Source organism: Perognathus longimembris, chromosome 6 (assembly GCF_023159225.1).
Source record: "Perognathus longimembris pacificus isolate PPM17 chromosome 6, ASM2315922v1, whole genome shotgun sequence".
NCBI classification, from domain to species: domain Eukaryota; kingdom Metazoa; phylum Chordata; class Mammalia; order Rodentia; family Heteromyidae; genus Perognathus; species Perognathus longimembris.
In genome coordinates this window covers 16926737-16944183 of record NC_063166.1, presented here as the reverse complement: position 1 = coordinate 16944183, position 17447 = coordinate 16926737, and the positions used below count along the sequence as shown (strand labels likewise).

The following is a 17447-nucleotide window of genomic DNA, read 5'->3' as shown; positions in this document are numbered from 1 at the left end:
AGCACCAATAGAGCAAAATTATTTTTGTTCTGTTCAGATTCTTGGTTGTGACTTTCTTAGACAGTGGGTCCCCCAGTAATGACCATCAGTTATTAAATTCTTGTGTTCTTGACTTGAGAAAGTAAAGAAATTGACCCATTCTGTTTCAGAAGCTGTTCCCCATGCTGGCTCCTAGCTTAGAACTTTGGGCAGTTGAAGTTAAGAAACTTGTTTTGCTATTTACTTTGCTACTTCACATCCTTCTATTAAAATAATGAATCTCTAATTAAATCTGAGATAATTTCCAAGCCAAACAAATGTAGTTAATTGTAGAGGGAGAGGAAAGTTTTATTTCATTGACTCAGCTCTGACAGGGTAATAACTATGAAAACTAGAGTCTTCATGACATTTCACAGGAGAAAAGAGCTGTACAAATTCTGAGTTACAAATAGGACTTGGGATGCTTCATTGTAGCAGAAGGACTAACCCCATGCTTATTTAGATCATAGCTACAAGGTGAGTAGATCTGACAGTAATTTGATTTATTTATTCACATGTGCCATGTGAGTTTCACTCTGTGGATTATAAATGCTAATCTTTTATGCTTTATATATTTGACTATATCTATAAAGACTTAATGAGAAGGGCTATGATTTTAGTATTTTCTTTAGTAATATCAAAAGCTATATACTTGAGTTAGTCAAAACTAAGGGCATAGTCCTGTCCATTTCCCTGTTGAAATGCTTGAACATCTTTGACTTTATGTTTAGAATCTGGCATCATCAGAGAGCTATAGGGTAGGTTTTCCTTGTGGAAAGCTCTTTCCTGTGGTCTTCAAAAAGTTAAAAAGATATAAAGCATTTTCTGACTATTAAGAAAAAGATCTACTTTCATTACCCTCCAATTTCACCAGAGAATATTATGACTATCAACAGTACTAAGGTCCATAATATTTTAAAATTTAATTTCTGATGCATTTCTATATTTTTCTCTATAAGGCCATCTTTTAGAAGAGGTTTTGAAATGTGAAAAAGGTAAAGTGAGTACTGGAAAATAACGGGGAGCTTATAACCACAGAAATATATAAATATTTGTATATAGAGATATAGCTGCCATATGTTTATGTGTACATATACATATGTATATATATCCTATACAGAGATATATCTGCCATGTTTAAATATATGTGTGTGCGTCTGTGCGTGCATGCTGTATGTGTATGAGGTTTCTTGTTCGTCTTTATAATTTCTGAGCTGGGTGAATTCACATGGTCTTGTCTGTCTAGTGACTCCGTAAACAATGGTTTTGAGTGGGTAAAGTGAGTGAGGCCCACCTAAAACACAGGTAGCGTTCAGGATTTCCTTTTGTCCTTCATTTTTTCTGTCTCTATACCTCTATGAGGATTTCCCAGATTGTACCATTTCAAAGAGTAAGATAGATCTATATATGTTAATCATTTTATATTACAGTTATAACACTTAGTACTCCTAATAGCATAGTTTTTAGCTGCCACAGGCCTCCCTGCCTTAGAGGTCCCTGAGGTCACAGATGACATAAAAATGTATACTTTTTATGTCTCCAAACCTGGCTCACTTTGCTTAGTATACTGGAGCTGGAGATTATAAATTAATTTTGAGCACTTAATATATGGAGCTGTTATGTAACTTAGATACTAGATGAAAGATAAAATTACTCAGGTATCCTCAACATCCAGTGGAGAACAGAAGGAGATACACAGGTACATAGCCTACCCTGATAAATTCAGAAAAAGTTTATGAAACCAAATACTAGGCTGATTTATGATAGATGGACAGAAACTAGACATATGGTATTGTGGTTGAGTTACAGACTAATTTAGGATCATTGTGGATACTCATTTGGCAAGGTAAATGCCAATGTTACATTTGTTTAAGGGAATTATAATAATCTGATAGAACTTTCTGGTAAGGAGAGGGTCCCAAATTGAGGAGAACAAATGTTGTTAAGATTTTCCTGTGTAGCATTACATATTTGGTAAGAAGCGAAGCAAAAGGAACAGATTATATAATGCAAAAGTTTGTTAGGAATGTAATACATAAGAAAAGAAAATATTTAGAAAGTAGTTACACAAAGTACAGTGTGAACACTAGTGGGAATTGACTTACAGGTAGGAAATCCCTGATTCAGATAAACATTAGATTTGAAAACATTTAAAATATAGAATCAAGCAGGCACTATGGCTCAAGAGGTAGAGTGCTAGCCTTGAGTAAAAAGAAACCAGGACAGTGCCCAGGTCCTGAATTCAAGCCACCAGACTGGAAAATAAAAAATAGACACAAATGGAAGCCAAAATATCTCTAGAATCAAAAGTTGTATCTTTAGTTAGAGGTCTTAGGACAAGAGCCTCAGTCAAAATGGTGGGGTTTTTCCCCATGATGTTTTATTAGGGGAGATGTTTCAGGGAATGGAAGAGCAAAAATAGGGTAGGCATGAGGAAAAAAATCAGCTGTAATCTGGTTCTGCATATATAGAAGATTGTGAGCACTAACTGATCAGAATCTTACTCTTACCTTAAGGTAATGGGACTAGAGTTTTCCTTGATAGGAAACCACTTGTGTTGCATTTAAGGCCAAGGTGTAAACTTGGTTGGGAGAAAGGGGATATCACATTATCTCCTCTGGAAAGCACTCAGTTTTTCTAGATATAATTTTTAGAGAAGTTACAAATTTCTTACTCACTTAATACTTTTTGAGGAATGAATGTGAGTAACATGGAAAAACCAGGCTGGATAGAGCACCAACAAAAGCCACTGGAGTCAGGTAATTTATTAAGTATTCACTTTACAAAGAAAGAGTCACCTAAACTGATTCTCAGAAAAATGGGTTAGAAATTAGTGAATGATGTTGCTCTTTGTTTAGCTCTTACCTATAAATTCAATTATCATGTAAATTTTAGACATGAAGAATACAAACAAGGATGTTTGAGAAAGGCAGATGGAGGTGCTTACATAGCATTTTGTCCAAATTGTTTTCATATCATTTCCATAATTACAGACAACGAGGAAAGATGAAGAAAAAAACCAAACAATGATATCCTGTGTCCATTAGGAAAGAAGTGTGCACATTCAAATATTTCAGTAACTGTTCTCAATAAACACAGAGAACATGGAGACACCTGACAGATGCCCTTCCACTCATTTGTGTTTCTCAAAAATGTATTTTCTAGTGCTGACCACCAAGTCCAGAGATGATTTGGAGCAACATCATTCAGAAGATAATCTTCCTTTTCCTTACTGGACCTGGCATTGTGGGGAACATCCTTGTATTTGTGAGACATGTGTATGCTTTTGTTACAGGTCCTGAGAGAAAACCCATAGACCTTATCCTCATCCACTTGACTGTTTCTAATGCGATCCTTATCTGTAGCACAGGTATCAGAGACATAGCCACCATTTTCAATTTCAGAAACTTTATAGGCAATACAGGTTGTAAACTTTTGATTTATCTGGGAAGAGTGGCTCGAGGCCTTTCCATCTGTACCACCTGTCTCCTCAGCATGGTCCAGGCCATCACTATCAGTCCTAGGACCACCTTCTTCAGAAAATTCAAACCAAAGACTGCGTGGCAAGTTCTTCCCTATCTCCTCTTCTTTTGGATCTTTAATTCTCTGGTGAGTTTCAACTTGCTCCATCATATCAAAGCAGCCAGTAGCACAAACAGATCTGGAATTAGAAGGCATGCTGTGTATTGTTATGTGGTACCATCTAGACAAGGGGTTAGATGGCTTTTCCTCTCCCTCATGGCTCTTCGGGATGTGATCTTTCAGAGTCTCATGGGCTGGAGCAGTGGGCACATGGCTTTCCATCTGTATAAACACCACAAGAGAGTCCTCTACCTTCATAGCTCCAGGCTCACACACAATTCCAGTCCAGAAATCAGAGCTACTCTAAGTACTCTCAGTCTCATGACATTTTTCCTTGTCTTTTATTGGGCAGACTTCATTTTGTCTTTTTATATAGGTTCTACTATTACAAACGATTTGAAAATACTAAATATTGGAATTGTTCTAGTACTTGGTTATGCCAGTCTCAGCCCCTTAGTCCTGATCGTCAGGTAGTCCTGTTGCTAAACATTCAGATTTTCCCTAAGAGACACAGATAGTTACTTTCTATACCCAGTAGCCCCTAAACCCAAAGTATATACACTAAGAATTTCTTTGTCCTATTGTTTTACTTTATCAAAATGTTAAAAGTAATCAAGGCTACTATTAATACTGATAGCTTCATTTTTAAGATCTGTGGTAGTAGGAAGTCAAAGACTAGTTCAGAGTTTCCAGCAAGTTGAAAATATAGATTCTTTCCAGGTTTTTAGTTTCCCATAATATTATTTCTATAAAGGTACTTTGCCTTGTTAATATACAGGCAAAATTCTGAAGATGTCTCTCTTGCCAGAAATCACAATTTTGTTTTCCCCCAAAGCTTTTAATCATGCAGGAATATCCCACTATTTTCCACCTTGCGTTTCCCTTTAAATAGACTTTAAATCATCTCCTTAATTTAGTTACCCAGTACTCACGAAGTATGTGCCAGGGCATACCCAAGAAACAATGAACGTGAGTACAAAATGGTGATGTAGGATGTCAGGGTATACCCTGAATTGCTACAGGAGAAAATAGGGATGGTCGGTGAGAGCCACTAATTCATTGCAGCACTGTTGATGGTGTTCACAATTTCTTGGTGTTATTGTTGCCAAAAGATCTAAGGAACTTTTAAGGTATATAAACACTGTGAGTCAATTCAAAATACCCTAAAGACTTCAGTATGGTAGGCAAATGCATAAGAAAGCAGAGGGGAAGATGAGGATATTGTTTTGAATTTAAAAGATGCTCCAGGCAAGGCTCAAACTCACACCCTGTGACATATACTGTTGTGTAAGTACTGCAAGCAACTTCTTTTCTGACCTCCATTTCTGTTTGTTTGTTTGGCTAGTCCTGGGGCTTGGACTCATGCCTGAGCACTGTCCCTGGCTTCTTTTTGCTCAAGGCTGCTAGCACTCTGCCACTTGAGCCACAGTGCCACTTCTTGCCGTTTTCTACATATGTGGTGCTGGGGAATTGAACCCAGGGCCTCATGTATACGAGGCAAGCACTCTTGCCACTACGCCATATCCCCAGCCAGTGACCTCCATTTCTGAGATGGCTCCTTGCACGGCCTAACAAGAACATCCAAAGCTTTTGCTTGCATCCAAGGAGCCTAGGAATTTCCCAGTGCATGCTCCAAATCTATGGCTACATGTCCCTTGACATATCTAATGAGGCCTCGGTACCACTGGTACTACTGGAACTGAAGGTAATGACAGTGCTCTGCTTCCTGAAACTGTGGTGGACACTCCCCAAAGGACCAGAAAGCATGTGGTCTCCCCTGGAATTCCTACTGACTCAGGAAACTTGGAGACGATTCCCAGTGGTGACCATGCGAGTAGAAGACAATCCTTTTGCTGTGAGATCAGAAGTAGTTTCCTTTCCTCTTTTCCTGTTTGTGTGTTTGTGTATATTGTGAAGTTGATATACAGAGAGATTAGTTAGATAAGTCAGATAATAAGTACATTATTGGACAGTGTCACTTGTTTTCCCATTGTCTCTCACATCTTTTCCTTCCCAACCTCTTTCCCTCACAGTTGTATATTTCATTTTCAATGCAATGTCTAGTGATTATCACTGCTACATTTGTTCACCCTTTGTCCCTCCATTTCTTTGCTCCCCCTTGCCTTCTCCAAAATTATTTTGCTTTTCTCTCTTCTCTTTATCACTGCATGTTTTTAATTCTGTGCCTTTTGTCCTGTATGTAAGGTTTTCCTGGTGATTTTTTTTTTCGGTGCCACAGTAAGACTCTTGCTAGTAGAGAGCCTATTGGGAGTCCTCCTAGGAGAAACTCCAAGCCCCTTCAAGTGGGGATTACTGAAGCCATTGCTGCCAGCTTGCTCACAACCCCACCTAGTTAATATCCTAGAAAAATAAGGACAAGGTATTGAAGGGAGTGGTGCTCTATTTTCTATGAAAATGTTATTTAGCAAGTACTGAATAAAGTGGAGCCTAGTAATCGCTTTGTTTTGAATTGAAATTTTCTATGGGAAAACAACAGCAAAGGGGCATGAATTGCGTCTCTGAAAATTTGGATATTTCTAGGTTAAATTAAACTAGAGTATTATTTTGGTGGTGGCAGCAATGGTATTGTGTGTTTATGTGTGTGCCTACATGGTATCTTATGAATAAATGTTTTCTTCCATATTGTTTCAAGAATAGATTGGCTTCTTTGTTGTACAGAAACTTTTTATTTACATATAAACCTGTATATCTATTGTTTTATTGATTCAGTGCATACTGTTGTTTTCAAAATTTTTATTGCCCAGGACAATTTCAATGAGCTTTTCTCATTTTTTTTCTAGGAGTTTTTTTTCTAGGAGTTTTAGAGTTCCAGGTCTTACACTTCTGTATTTATAGCAATTTCAGTGTGTGCTTTGCAATAAAGATCTAATTTCAGTTTGTATGAACAGTCGATTTTGAAACATCATTTACTGAAGAGACTTACCTTTTCCTCACTGTGTATTCTTGGTGTCCTATAAAATTAATTGGCTGTATGTTTGAGGCTAATTCTGGGCTTATTTTGATCTATTAGTCTATATAGCAGTTTTATATTTTGATTATTGTAGCTTTGTACTACATTTTGAAGTAAAGTTTTATGATAACTCAAGAGTTTAATTCCCAAAATTGGTTGGGTCTTTTGTGCTTCCATTTCCATTTGGTAATTGCTCATGTGGAAAGCATGGTTAGACATTTGAGAGGTGTTGTATAATTCCTTGAATAGTATGGATGTGTTAGTGTTTAATCTGTATAACTCCTTGAAGAGTGTGGACATGTTAGTACTACAAATTATTTCAAATTATGTCTGACAATCATTATTACATTTTTGTGTTTAAATAAGAACTTGTGATAAAAATATGCTAGGTCTCTTGTTGGTTTTCAGTTTAGAACTTTGGGCAGGTGAAGTTAAGAAACTTGGTTTGTTGTTTTTTTTACATAACATCCTCCCATTAAAATAATTAATCCCTAATTAAGCCTGTTCTATTTTCTGAGACAAACAAACATGGTAATTGGGAAGGGTGGAAGACAAGTTGTACTTTAGGGACTGAGATTCTTTGGAGTTTTCTTCTTCCTGGTAGAGTGATAGCTATGAAAATTGAAGTCTTAGTGTTTTTTTGGGGGGGGGGGCATCAAGTGTTCTATAAAATTTGCAGTACAAATAAAGCATGAAAAGCCTCATCTTAACCGAAGGATTAATCCAGAGCTTTTCTATACAACAGCTCAGGTAAGTAATGTGGTTATTTTTGTTTTTTGTTTTCTGAGATGCCCAGGGAGTATAAACCCTAATCTGTCTTTGACTAGCCCAGAGAATCAAGAAGAGGGCCTATGAGTATTAGATATTACTATGCTTTTCTAATATCTAAGGTATTGACTATAAGCAAGAAAGTAGAGGGACTCTTCCAGTAGATATTCCTACAGAAATGCTTGAACACCTCTGATCTGAGATATAGGCTCTTGAAGAAAGTGCTCCAGTGGGGTTTCCATATGATTCTCACTTTGTGTTTTCCCTAATGTGAAGGGCTTTGTAAATTATTAGGAAAACTGTTTTTCTTAGCATCCAATTTTACATGCTAGCATTGTGAATGTCAGCTTTATTAGAATCCACAAAATTTGTTTATCTAATACTTGGCACATTTCTGTTATTTAGTTAAAAGATTTTGCAATTGTAGATTCGTGAAGAGATCAATGGAAAATATTCAGAATGTATAGAAAGATATAAGTCCATTAAGTCCATTGTGAGTTCCAGACCTCTAAAGGACACTCATATTTTTCTTTGGTTGACAGAGGGACTCACTGTCTAGCTCAGCCTGGCTCCCAATTCTCAAACATCCTGTCTCAGCCTCCTGTGAGCTGGCAATGTAGTCATATAGCACTATGTCCAGCAACTGCCATCATTTTTAAGAGCTCCTGATATTGAAGTATATTAGCCACACACAATTCCAGCTATATTAAGTAATGTTTTTGTTCTTATTGAAGATCTGGTATAATTCCCTATGTGATAAACATTTGGGATTGTGTTCTACTTTCTTTAATGCATCTAGGAATTGTTTCAATTTTTAAAATTATCTTTAAGTGGTTGTACAAAGGGGTTTTGATTCAAAATGCCAGTTTATGAGTGTAATGTGTCTTGTCAGGAATTCTTTAGTCACTCAAATTTAGGGGACGAAGTAGAGGCTAATAAAGAGTAGCTGCTAATCCTAAAGTCACCTAATACAAAACCCAGTTATAAGTCTATGATCTTACAGTTTATATGTCCAAGTGCCTTCTTTGGAAGAGAGAAATATAATAAATCTATTTATATGCGAGCAGGAGTAGGGTGGAATGTTCATGGAATTGCATTCTTATTATACAGAATAAATGCACACACCATGAGTGGACTTTACTTCCGGGGCTCTTTTATTCTTTGAAACCCTCCATACTTGGATTTAGGTTTGTAGGTCAGATATAAATTTGGAACTCTTGGATTTTATCCAGTATTCAAGTCTGAAAATTAGCTTGAGGTGATAAAGATCAAAGAAGCCCCATTTTCTATCAGATCACTTTCAGGCTGAAAATTTAACTGGCTGTTCATTCTGAAGTGTTTCTCACAAGATTATGCAGCACCTACAATATGCCATCATGGCCCACATTATGAGCGATCTATCTTCAGATCATTTATGCTATTAGATGCTATTACTACAGATTCCCACGTTTTATGAACACATACTCCCTTCTATCAGCCTTGATAAACATAAACATGTCTCAAAAGAATTCATCAGTCTGTTACAGGTCCCTGAGTTAACTCCATGCAAAATCTAACTTTTTCTAAAAACCTCCTAGGCGGCATTTCAAATGTTTCTGTTGGGTAGTCTCCGTAGCTGTAGCCAATCAATTATCTAAATTTTTTTTTTAGATGGATACTTTGTGCTTGTCTTTGGCTAACTCAGTTTTAACTACTGAATTCTAAGTGGAAAGGCTGTGACATTTAGCCTGCTATTCAGGCTTAAAGACTATAGAATATATGTAAGTAATTAAATCACAGAATCAGTTTGGGGTTCAAGTTTACCTCAGGAAATATTAAGATTGGGGAAAAAGAGGTATAAAATGTGGAAGCAAAAACAAAACATGGAAATTATACTCATGAAAAGGAGAGAAAGGAAAGTTGAAGGAAAAAAACACAGCAACTCTGAGAGACAGGTATTGAAGTTGAACTGTGGCTAAAATTAAGAAATACTAAAGAAGTTGAAGTACCAGAGTTCTACATGTGTGTCTGTGAGGGGTGTTTGGAAAGCAGACAGGTTAAGCATGAACCCTAGGCAATGGGAAGTAGATGTTGCAAACATGATAGAACAAAATAAGAAAAAGGAGGAAAATATCCTGTCCAGAAATTTTGGGCATTTACCTTAAGCATGCTGAGATTGAACACAGATATGAAATATGCAGATTTAAGCAAATTAAGTCCTTAGTTACTCTGGAGCTCAAAGGAAAATCTGGGTAGAAAATTTAGACTATTGAATACTAGTTCTCAGAATGGCCTTTGAGACCACAACCAATGACCTACAAAGAGTGCAGAAAAAGAAATCAGAGTTACTAGACAAAAACTTGATAATACATAAACTAGATTATATATATAGTATTTTCCCTTACACACCAGAAAATATCTATAACATGAAGTGTTTTTTGCTGAAACATATCATCACTACTGATGCTTTCTTCAAAACAGTGTTTGCTGAATCTAATTTTTTTCTACCTATGAAGACAAAAGTGGCTTTGAACATTGCCAAGGCAAAAATCTTCTTTATTACTGGACTTGGTATTGTGAAAAACCTTTCAATTTTTGTATTTAGTATGTTCAGTTTGGTGGGAAGTATTGTGAGGAAATCTATGCAATTTAGTTTCACCCACCTGGCTTTTACAAATGCGATAATGCTGCATCCAAAAGGAATACTAAAGATAATAGTAGCTTTTGGTTTGATAAATTTACTGGATGCTATAGGCTATCAGAGCATGGTTTACCTGGACAGAGCGGCCCAGGGCCTTTCAGTTGGTATCAGCATTCTCCAAATGGTGGTCCAGACTATCACCAAGAATCCCAGAGCTTCACAGTGGGGAGAATCAAGCTGGAGTTTACACAGCACATTCTTGCCATGTGGGTCTTCTTTTGCATTCTCAGTTCATTGATAACTGTGATCGTTATCTATTCCAACAAAAAAGTAGCACAAAGGCACCTAAAATTAGTAAAAGTGACAACTTTGGCTGTTTTCTACCAGGAAGCCAGAAAATGAAATGGATTTTTCTCACTCTTATGACTCCACGTGATGCCATGTTTCAGGTTTTCATGGCTGAGGCCATGGCATTTCTTCTCCACATGCACTATCTTAGAACTCCATGCTCTTTGCCTTAAGAGGTTTGTATTTCTTTGAAAACCTCAGTTGGAGACGAATGCTGACCCTTCTGATGCTTTGTTTACTTTTCCTTAAGCTTGAGTGCTTAAGGATTTGTGACCCCTTGTTTGCCACACCATTTATGCTAGTTCAAAGAGGTGAAACTTTGGCTAAATGTTGGAGTGTTAGTGGGAGAGAAAGATATTAAATTTTTTGTTTCAATCACCTTTTAGCACATAAGTTTCTCACAGTACTCTTTGTTCTGTTATTCTCTGTGTAAAATAAGATCACAACAAGTAGCATAAACATACCCATATTTATTGTTGAACAATAATCCTAGTAACCTCCAGCCCTAAACTAACACAGAAACCAGAGACAAGTTGAAATCTTATTTTTTACTATGCTACTCACAAAAAATGGATTGAATTCCAAATTCCTTTTAAAACTGGCTTTTGTCAGTTATGCAGAGGAGGGCATCGTTGTTACAGCTTCATACATGTTTATAATTGAATTTCAAGTTTCTGAGACTAATCTTTCACAAACCTTATTCCAACAACAGGGATGACAAAAACAATTTGATAAATTTTAATCAACATTATTAGAGGACCTTCCTGGATTTGGTTTTTCCCCATCATTTCTCATTTTCAGACCTGCTCCTACAGAAATATTTGTGGTTTTAGAATTATAGTAGGGAAGTTTAATACATTGTATTGTTCCTTGTCTTGTAACACAACTATCATAAATATTAACAAAAAATGATCTTTTGTCACTAATTGAAAGTATTTGGTAACTCTTGTATTTTTCTTAGGTATGTCTGCATAAAATTGGATCGAGGAACTTAGAAAATAATAGTAAGATCAGCAGGTATCTATGTGGAATGACATAAACTTGCAATTTTATTATCTACGTAACACATGCCATAGTAAATGCATTGAAAAGGGAATGGATTTGATGCTATATCACCATTCAGACACTCCTCTTATTTAGTATCTGGTGGAGTCCTTGTATACAAATGTGTTTGATGCACTCTTCTTGAAGATATTCTTTTCAAATAAGCCTGAGTGTATAGGAGACATTGGGCATGGGTATGAAGCAGCACTTACTCCATGTAATCCCCCCATAACATTTGTGCTTTTTCCCCTCAATCAGGTAAAACTTTTATTTACATTTTTGTCTTATTACATTTTTGTCTTTAGCAGCTTAAGGAAATTATACTCTTACTCTCTTTATTAAAATATTTAGTCTGTATTTTCCCTTTCCTGGATCCAATATATAACATAATCTCTAATTTGGGGGAATTAGGCATGAGGATCCATAATAACACTATCAATTATCCTAAGAAAATTATCCTCTGATACCTGCTGCTCATCTGTACAAGCACAATACACCTCAGTTCATTGCATCAGCACAGTACATCTGGGTAGGGCTAGCACCATGCCTGGTGTATAAATGAGAACATTGGATCTGAGAAGTCATCTCCTATGTTTCTAAAGTCATTTGATATGAGCTGGGATGAAATCAAGAGTGGCTAGTGGGAAATCTTCAACTGAACCCTAAGCTTAATGATGGCTCTCCTAGGTTCACAAAGTCTGTGTTTGGTTCATCCATACATTCTTGGAAAAACGGTTTTAATCTTGTTAAATTGTAGAACACAAGCATCTCTTCCCAGCAGCCTTCAGAGGAGGAGTAAGTGGGTAGCTTTCCCAGGCCATGCGTAACACTATTCAGGAAAAGAAAAACAGCATCCTTATTCCAAAATATATTGATATCTTAACAAAGAAATGTATATCTGAAAAAAGTTCAGTACTAACTCAGTATAGAGACATGGTTATTGGAATGTAACCATGATTTCTAAGTACCTTTAAGGATAAGCTATGTCATTCATGGATTTCTGGATATGTGGAGAGTAAGAACTCTCCTCTTTATCTATGAGGGAACACTAAAATCCTTACTGAGTATTTCATCTAAAGAAGGTCATTTTCTATAGGTCACTCAGATGAATATTCATGGAAAACATAGAGCAACTCCAATATCTTCCCAGACTGGCTTATCAGCTCAACTCTGTATAATGTGAAGCTTTACAGTCTTAATACTATGAAATGTATTCATAAATAATGTTTAGTATTGAACAGCAGGTCCTATGTTAGATAACTTAGATACTAGGATGGAAGATTACACATAGGCAAAACAGTTTGGTAAGCTTAGGAAAAGTGAATGAGACTAAATTTTAGCCAAATTTGTGTGGCAGTTATCTATGAAGTGTGATGGTTGGCCTAAAGATTTACTTTTGGACTTTAAGTGTCAATGTCACATTTGGTTTTAGAGAGTTTAAATTAATTGAGAAATATCTATGACAAGAAGACATTTTCCAACTGTGGAGGAAAAATATTGTTAAGTTTGGCATGTGAAATTTTAGATGATCTATTTTAAAATGTCATTTTGATTATAATATAAAAAGAGAAGAAACAAAAAAGGGACTTGATTCATAAAGTTTTAGATAAATCACAGTGTGAGTGATTAGGAGAAATTTGACCTACAAAGTAGGTACTTCCTAATTCAGAAAAACCACTCAATTTGACACTGTTTAAAACACAGAATCAGTTAAGGTGTATCTTTGGTTGAAGTCCATAGGAAAAGAACCTCGGTGTCTGAATGTTTTTCTGGTATTTTATTAGAAGAGTGCTCCCGGGAGCAATGACGAATAAGAGCAATGTATGGAAGGAGAAATATCAGCTTTAATGTGATCCTCCCCATGTAGAGGTTTGGGAATTCACATTTAACCAGTCTCAGTCCTACTGTTAAAGAGGCTGAACTGTACCGCTCTCCTAAACTGTTTTACTAGGTCTATCCGTAGGGCTGAGGGAATAGGGTCACGACTTCTCCAGGGGAGCGACTTCACTTACTTAAACATAATTTCCTAGAGAAATTACAGTCCTTTGTGAGCTTAGTAATTCTTTGAGGAATATCAAAGAATATGAGGAATTCTTTGAGGATATTCCTCAAAGAACTACTAAGCTCACAAAGGACTGTAATATGAATAGCATGGTAAGACTAACCTGGGTGGAGCCTCAATAACACCCATAACATTCAGATACTTTATTAGGCATTCACTTTACAAGGAAGGAGGCAGCTAAGCAGATTTTCAGGAAAGTTGATTAAGGATTCAGTGAATGGGGCTGCTATTCATTTAGCTCTTGTCTATATAGTCAATCATTCATTGTATAAATTTTATATATCAAGGGTATAAAGATATGTAGGAAAGACATTATGGCACTCATATGAAATTTATGCCCAAATTGTATTAATCGTTACTCCCATATGAGAGGAAGAAAAAAACAAACTATGATATCATATGCTGTTAGGAAAGAAGTGTTTACATTCATATATTGCAGAGGCTGTCCTTTTCACAAAACACAGAGAAAATCCAGATACCTGAAATATGTCCTCCCACTCATTTGTATTTCTCAAAATGTATTCCCTAGTGCCGAGTATGAAGTCCAGAGATGATTTGGAGTAACATCATTCAGAGGATAATCTTCCTTTCTCTTACTGGACCTGGAATTGTGGGGAACATCCTTGTATTTGTGAGACATGTGTATGCTTTTGTCACAGGTCCTGAGAGAAAACCCATAGACCTTATCCTCATCCACTTGACTCTTTCTAACGGAATCATTATTTGTAGCACAGGGGTAAGAGAAATAGCCACCGTTTTTTATTTCAGAAATTTTCTAGGTGATGTTGGTTGTAAAACAGTGGTTTATCTGGAAAGAGTGGCCCGAGGCCTTTCCATCTGCACCACCTGTCTCCTCAGCATGGTCCAGGCCATCACCATCAGTCCCAGAAGCAACCTGTGGAGAAAGCTCAAACCACAGACTGCATGGCAAGTTCTTCCCTATCTCCTCCTCTTTTGGGTCTTTAATTCTCTGATAAGCTCCAACTTACTCCGCTATATTACAGCCGTCAATAGTACAACTGGATCTGGACTTGTAATGTACGTTGGCTATTGCTATATGTTACCATCTATGCAAATAGTTAGGTGGCTTTTCCTCTCCCTCATGGCTGTGAGGGATTTATTTTCTCAAAGTCTCATGGGCTGGAGCAGTGGGTACATAGCTTTCCATCTATATAACCATCACAAGCGAGTCCTCTACCTTCATAGCTCCAAGTTTGCAAACAATTCCAGCCCAGAAATCAGAGCTACTCTAAGTACCCTTGTTCTCATGGCCTGTTTCCTTGTCTTTTATTGGGCAGATTTCATTTTTTCCTTCTACACAGGTTCTATTATGACCTTTGACTCCACCATAATAAATATTAAAGTATTTCTTGTTCTTGCTTATGCTAGTCTTAGCCCCTTTGTTCTGATCTTCAGAGATGTTCGTGTTGCCAAGAACTGGTGTTCTCAATGAGAAATGTAGAAATTACATACCCATTCCTCTGTAGTTAAAAGAGTAAACATGAGGAATTGGTTTGACTTGATGTTCTAATATATCAGAACATGAACATTCATTCAGCCTTATTTTGTTTTTTGTTTTGTTTTGTTTTTGTTTTTGCCAGTCCTGGGGCTTGAGCTCAGGGCCTGATCATTGTCCCTGATTTCTTTTTGCTCAAGGATAGCACTCTACCACTTGAGCCACAACGCCACTTCTGGCTTTTTCTGTATATGTGGTGCTGAGGAATTCAACCTAGGGCTTCATGTATACGAGGCGAGCACTCTTGCCACTAAACCATATTCCCAGTCCTTTAGCCTTATTTGAATAGGTTTATTTTCAGTCATAAGAAATGTCATCCAAAGCAATCTAAAACAGATTCATTTGTTCCAAGAATTTATCAAGAAAGATTCTTACCAGCCTCCGATTTTCACTATCCTTATTATTTAGCTCTCAGTTTGCTGCTTTCCTAAGGGAAAATACAGGTAATTCACTCTGATGCCATAATTTTTTCTTTATTTTTGTTGTTGTTGCATTTCCTGGGGCTTGAACTCAGGGCCTGGGTACTATCCCTGAGCGTCTTTTGCTCAAGGTTAGCACTCTACCTTTCCAGCCACAGTGCCAGTTCTGGCTTTTTCTGAGTAATTTACGGGAGATATAGTCTCATGGACTTTCCTGCCCAGGGTGGCTTCAAACTGTGATCCTTACACCTCAGCCTCCTGAGTAGCTAGGATAACAGGCATGAGCCACCAGCTCCTGGCTGTTGCCATAGTTTATAATACCCCAAGCTTAAGTTTTCCACCAAACAGGAACCTCAAACTATTTCCAATCTTGTGAACCTTCAAACAGGCTTCATTGCTTATCCTTCAAACAAATATTTGACTTGGGATACTAAGTATGTACTAAGGTTCTCTAAGAACAATGAACATAAGAGTAAACTTACAAAGATGTTCAGGCAATATCTTTATCTGAGTTCCACTTTTAGGACAAACTGCTGATCTGTGAGAAAAACTAACTCTTTACACACCAAGGGATTCACCTGGCACTTGCAAGGCACTGGTGGTTCCAGAAGTTCTAAAAAAACTGATATGAATAAATACCATGAGCAAATTGCAAGCACACTAAAAAACCCATGAAGTATAAGCATAAAACACATAGGACAGCATGAGGAGAGATGTCTTACTTCAAAAGAAGCAATCTTGGGTTTCAAAAAGATGCTACAGATCAGGCTTACATTTGTAACTACTGCTATATTAATGTCATGACTTCACTAGTTGTGACTCTGGAGCACCAATCTTCCATTTCTGATCACAGTCATGACACAGTCTACCAAGTATATTGGAGTTTTTTCTTGAGTTGCAATGATCGAGGGATCCTGGGTACTCACCCTGATTCAAAGTACTACATCCTCTCTTGAGCAGTGAAACGGTATACATGGCTTTGAGTTTGATCCTTAATACCAAAAAAAAAAGTTCACCCTCTATAAATTATTATGAAATTTCTCAAAAAATTTAAAATAAAAAATCTGTACGATTCAGCCCTATCAGTTATGTAAATACACTCAAATTAAGCCAGTATACTGTAGTGGTATTTTCTTACCCATGCTTATCATGCCACGGCTCACAGTAACGAAACTATGGGATCAGCCTAAGTGTCCATTAACAGATGTCTGAATATTGAAAGTGTGATATGTGTACACAATGGAATTTTACTTGCCTATAAGAAAGAAAGAAACTGGGTGGAACTGGATATAATCATATTTATTGAAATAAATGAATCCATCAAAGACAAGTCGCAAGTTTCTCTCATTTATTGGACCCCAAAGCTCATGAGAGTAAAAGGGACTACTATGGAGAAGGATTGGAAAATGGGAAAAGATAGATGTGGGAGTAGAGATAAGAAAGAGTAATAGACAGGTGAGTATGATCAAAGTACATTATATGCCTGTAAGGAAATACTCTAACAAAACCCTTTACTTTGTAAAATTAATATATACTAATAAAAATTAAAATGAATCTAGAGGGGTTTTGTGTGTGAGTGTGTATGTGTGCTTGCACACGTGTGTGCAGACAAGTCCTGTAGCTTGAACTCAGAGCCTGGGCACTGTCTTTGAGCTTGGTTGCTCAGGGCTAGCTAGCACTATACCCATGTTAGCCACAGCTCCACTTCCAGCTTATTTTTCTGGCAAGGGTGGCCAAGGACTCTCAATCTGCACCAGCAATCTCCTCTCTGTGGTCTAGGCCAACACCAGCCCCAGAAACTCCATATGGAGGTGGTTTAAGCTGAAGTCAGAGTAGCACATCCTTCTCTGGTTGCTAGTCTTTTGGATATTCAATAAATCTCGTATACTATATAAAATATATCAGCAGTATGAACATAACACAAATTAAAACTATTGTTATTTTCTCCCAGAAAGTTGGCATTTCTCATTCTCATGATCTTGAGGGATGCTAGGTTTCAGGGTATCATGGGTGTGGCTAGTGGATACATGTTACATCTTCTCCACAAGCACCACCAGCGTGTTCTCTACCTTCATAACTGCAAGCTTCACTACAAAATT

At 37.0% G+C, this 17447-nt stretch overlaps 2 protein-coding genes across 2 annotated transcripts; both read left to right on the top strand.

Moving 5' to 3' along the window:
• The first annotated feature begins 3204 nt into the window (after positions 1 to 3204).
• LOC125352877 (putative vomeronasal receptor-like protein 4) lies at positions 3205 to 4074 on the top strand. The gene has a single exon (XM_048348272.1). The coding sequence runs from the start codon at positions 3205 to 3207 to the stop codon at positions 4072 to 4074; it is 870 nt and encodes a 289-aa protein (XP_048204229.1).
• A 9889-nt stretch (positions 4075 to 13963) lies between these two features.
• On the top strand, positions 13964 to 14866 carry LOC125353627 (putative vomeronasal receptor-like protein 4). The gene has a single exon (XM_048349299.1). It carries the CDS (start codon positions 13964 to 13966, stop codon positions 14864 to 14866), a length of 903 nt encoding a protein of 300 aa, XP_048205256.1.
• The last annotated feature ends 2581 nt before the right edge of the window (positions 14867 to 17447 follow it).